Genomic DNA, 1,743 nt, shown 5'->3' with positions numbered 1-1,743 from the left:
CGAAATGTTAGACCGATTACGGGACAACCTATTGCTCGAATCGGATGCCCGTTCGTTGTTTGTTTAGTTCGTTGAGCAAGCAACACATCCGGGCTCATGTCATCTTGCCTCTTCACAGTAGTAATAACCATCATCCAGTGCATCACAATAATACACATCACCAAGATTACCTGAGATAGCGGCCACGATAGCATCCTCCTTCTCGTGCTTCTTCCTCTCAGCATCTTCGGCAGTTTCGTTGTATCTACCACAACGACTACTTATTACACAGGAATGCCTGCCGGCTCACTTCTCCAAATACTGCATCTGATTACCAACCTTCGCCGTATTGTGCCGCTCTCCTTTCCGTACGAATACCTAAGATGATGAACATGCACACAGACCTATTCCTCCGCACAGATGAACTCACTGGCTTGAACCGTGGCCCGGCGAGCAGAGGCCCCTCGTCTTCGTCACTATCACTGCTCGATTCACTCTCGCTTGATTCCTCCTCTTCTTCCTCTTCCTCTAGCTCCACGTCCTCATCATCTTCCGAAGTTGCCCCATCGCGTTCTGAAGAACGGAAGTACTATACAAGGGCTCCATATGTCAGTAATTGATCAAAGCCATCGACCTCAGCCACTGTTTTCTATCATGGAACAAGCTTACTCGCTGCAGCTGCAGCTTCCTCCTCTTCCTTCACTCTCTCCTCAACAGCATGCCTCTGAGGAAAGGACAGGGATTATCGGACAGTTCGGTATGGAGTTCTAAACTTGGAGAATAAAATACTGAAAGTGTTGGACTATGTGAATTTACCCTTCTGAGCTGATAGTGAATATTTTCACACGATGGTAGGAGTATATAAACCTCTGTGATAGTCATTAGCACGTGTAGCAGGCCATGTGCCTTCTTCCCACCCTGCTCACCGATCTGGCGATAAGGGCCGCTCGATTACCCTCGTTATCAGAGTCTTCATCATCCTCATCATCGCCACCTACCCATGAATGACGAATATCCAACTAGCATCCGTCACGCGCCATGAAATTATTCCGGCTGATCTCACCTGTCGTCACCACAGCCGCCTGATGCTTCGCACGCTCAGCTGCCAACTTCCGCTAATACAAAAATCCATCCATCGAATTCGCTAAAAAACCCGGTCTACCGCGCGCGCCAGGAGCTCAGCCCTGCCAGGCCCATCATCATCTGATTCCGAGCCGCTCTCCTCACTATCGGACTCCTCTGTACGTGATACGACCCGAGGAGCTACCGGCTGGGGTCGTCGCGTTGAAGTCACCTCTTCCTCCTTTACCTAGTGGGTCGGACCTTGCTTGGACCTGCTCCACAGTTACGGTCTTACCTCTTGCCTGTCTCGCTGCTCAGCCTCCTCCTGATCCTCCATCTCGTGGACGGCAAACTCGGGCATCTATAGAGAGAATACGGAATCATTTCATTGATCGCCTGCACGCTCACCTTTCCCCGACGATATCGAGCAGGCCTGACTGGCTGGGGATGCTGGATCCCCTTAGTCTTGATGATGGAGTATTGATCAGCGGCCGACATTGGAAGGATGAAAGGCCAGGCCTTAACTGCATAGAATCACGACTCTCTCTCGCCGTGTCACTCCCTCTACCGTCCACAACTATGTCTGAATGGTATCCTAGGGAATCTAGCACCATGCAGACTAAGATTCAGATCATGTCCGCTATGTGGCCATGAAAAAACTCAACACCGATCGAGCAATGAGCCAATATGTGAAACGTAAAT

General features: G+C 50.3%; 1 protein-coding gene across 1 annotated transcript; it reads right to left on the bottom strand.

The window, feature by feature from the left end:
- Nucleotides 1–99: 99 nt before the first annotated feature.
- Pmar_PMAR015029 (conserved hypothetical protein) lies at nt 100–1,539 on the bottom strand (the record flags this gene model as incomplete). Its single annotated transcript, XM_002776998.1, has 8 exons — nt 100–244; nt 290–357; nt 410–552; nt 649–703; nt 906–973; nt 1,043–1,094; nt 1,337–1,402; nt 1,450–1,539. 8 exons carry the CDS (start codon nt 1,537–1,539, stop codon nt 100–102), a joined length of 687 nt encoding a protein of 228 aa, XP_002777044.1.
- Between the last annotated feature and the right edge of the window lie 204 nt (nt 1,540–1,743).

The sequence above is a fragment of the Perkinsus marinus genome, assembly GCF_000006405.1.
Source record: "Perkinsus marinus ATCC 50983 genomic scaffold scf_1104296952318, whole genome shotgun sequence".
Classification (NCBI taxonomy): Eukaryota; Perkinsozoa; order Perkinsida; family Perkinsidae; genus Perkinsus; species Perkinsus marinus.
Note: the sequence above shows the minus strand (reverse complement) of the source record. Positions and strands in the feature narration are given on the sequence as shown.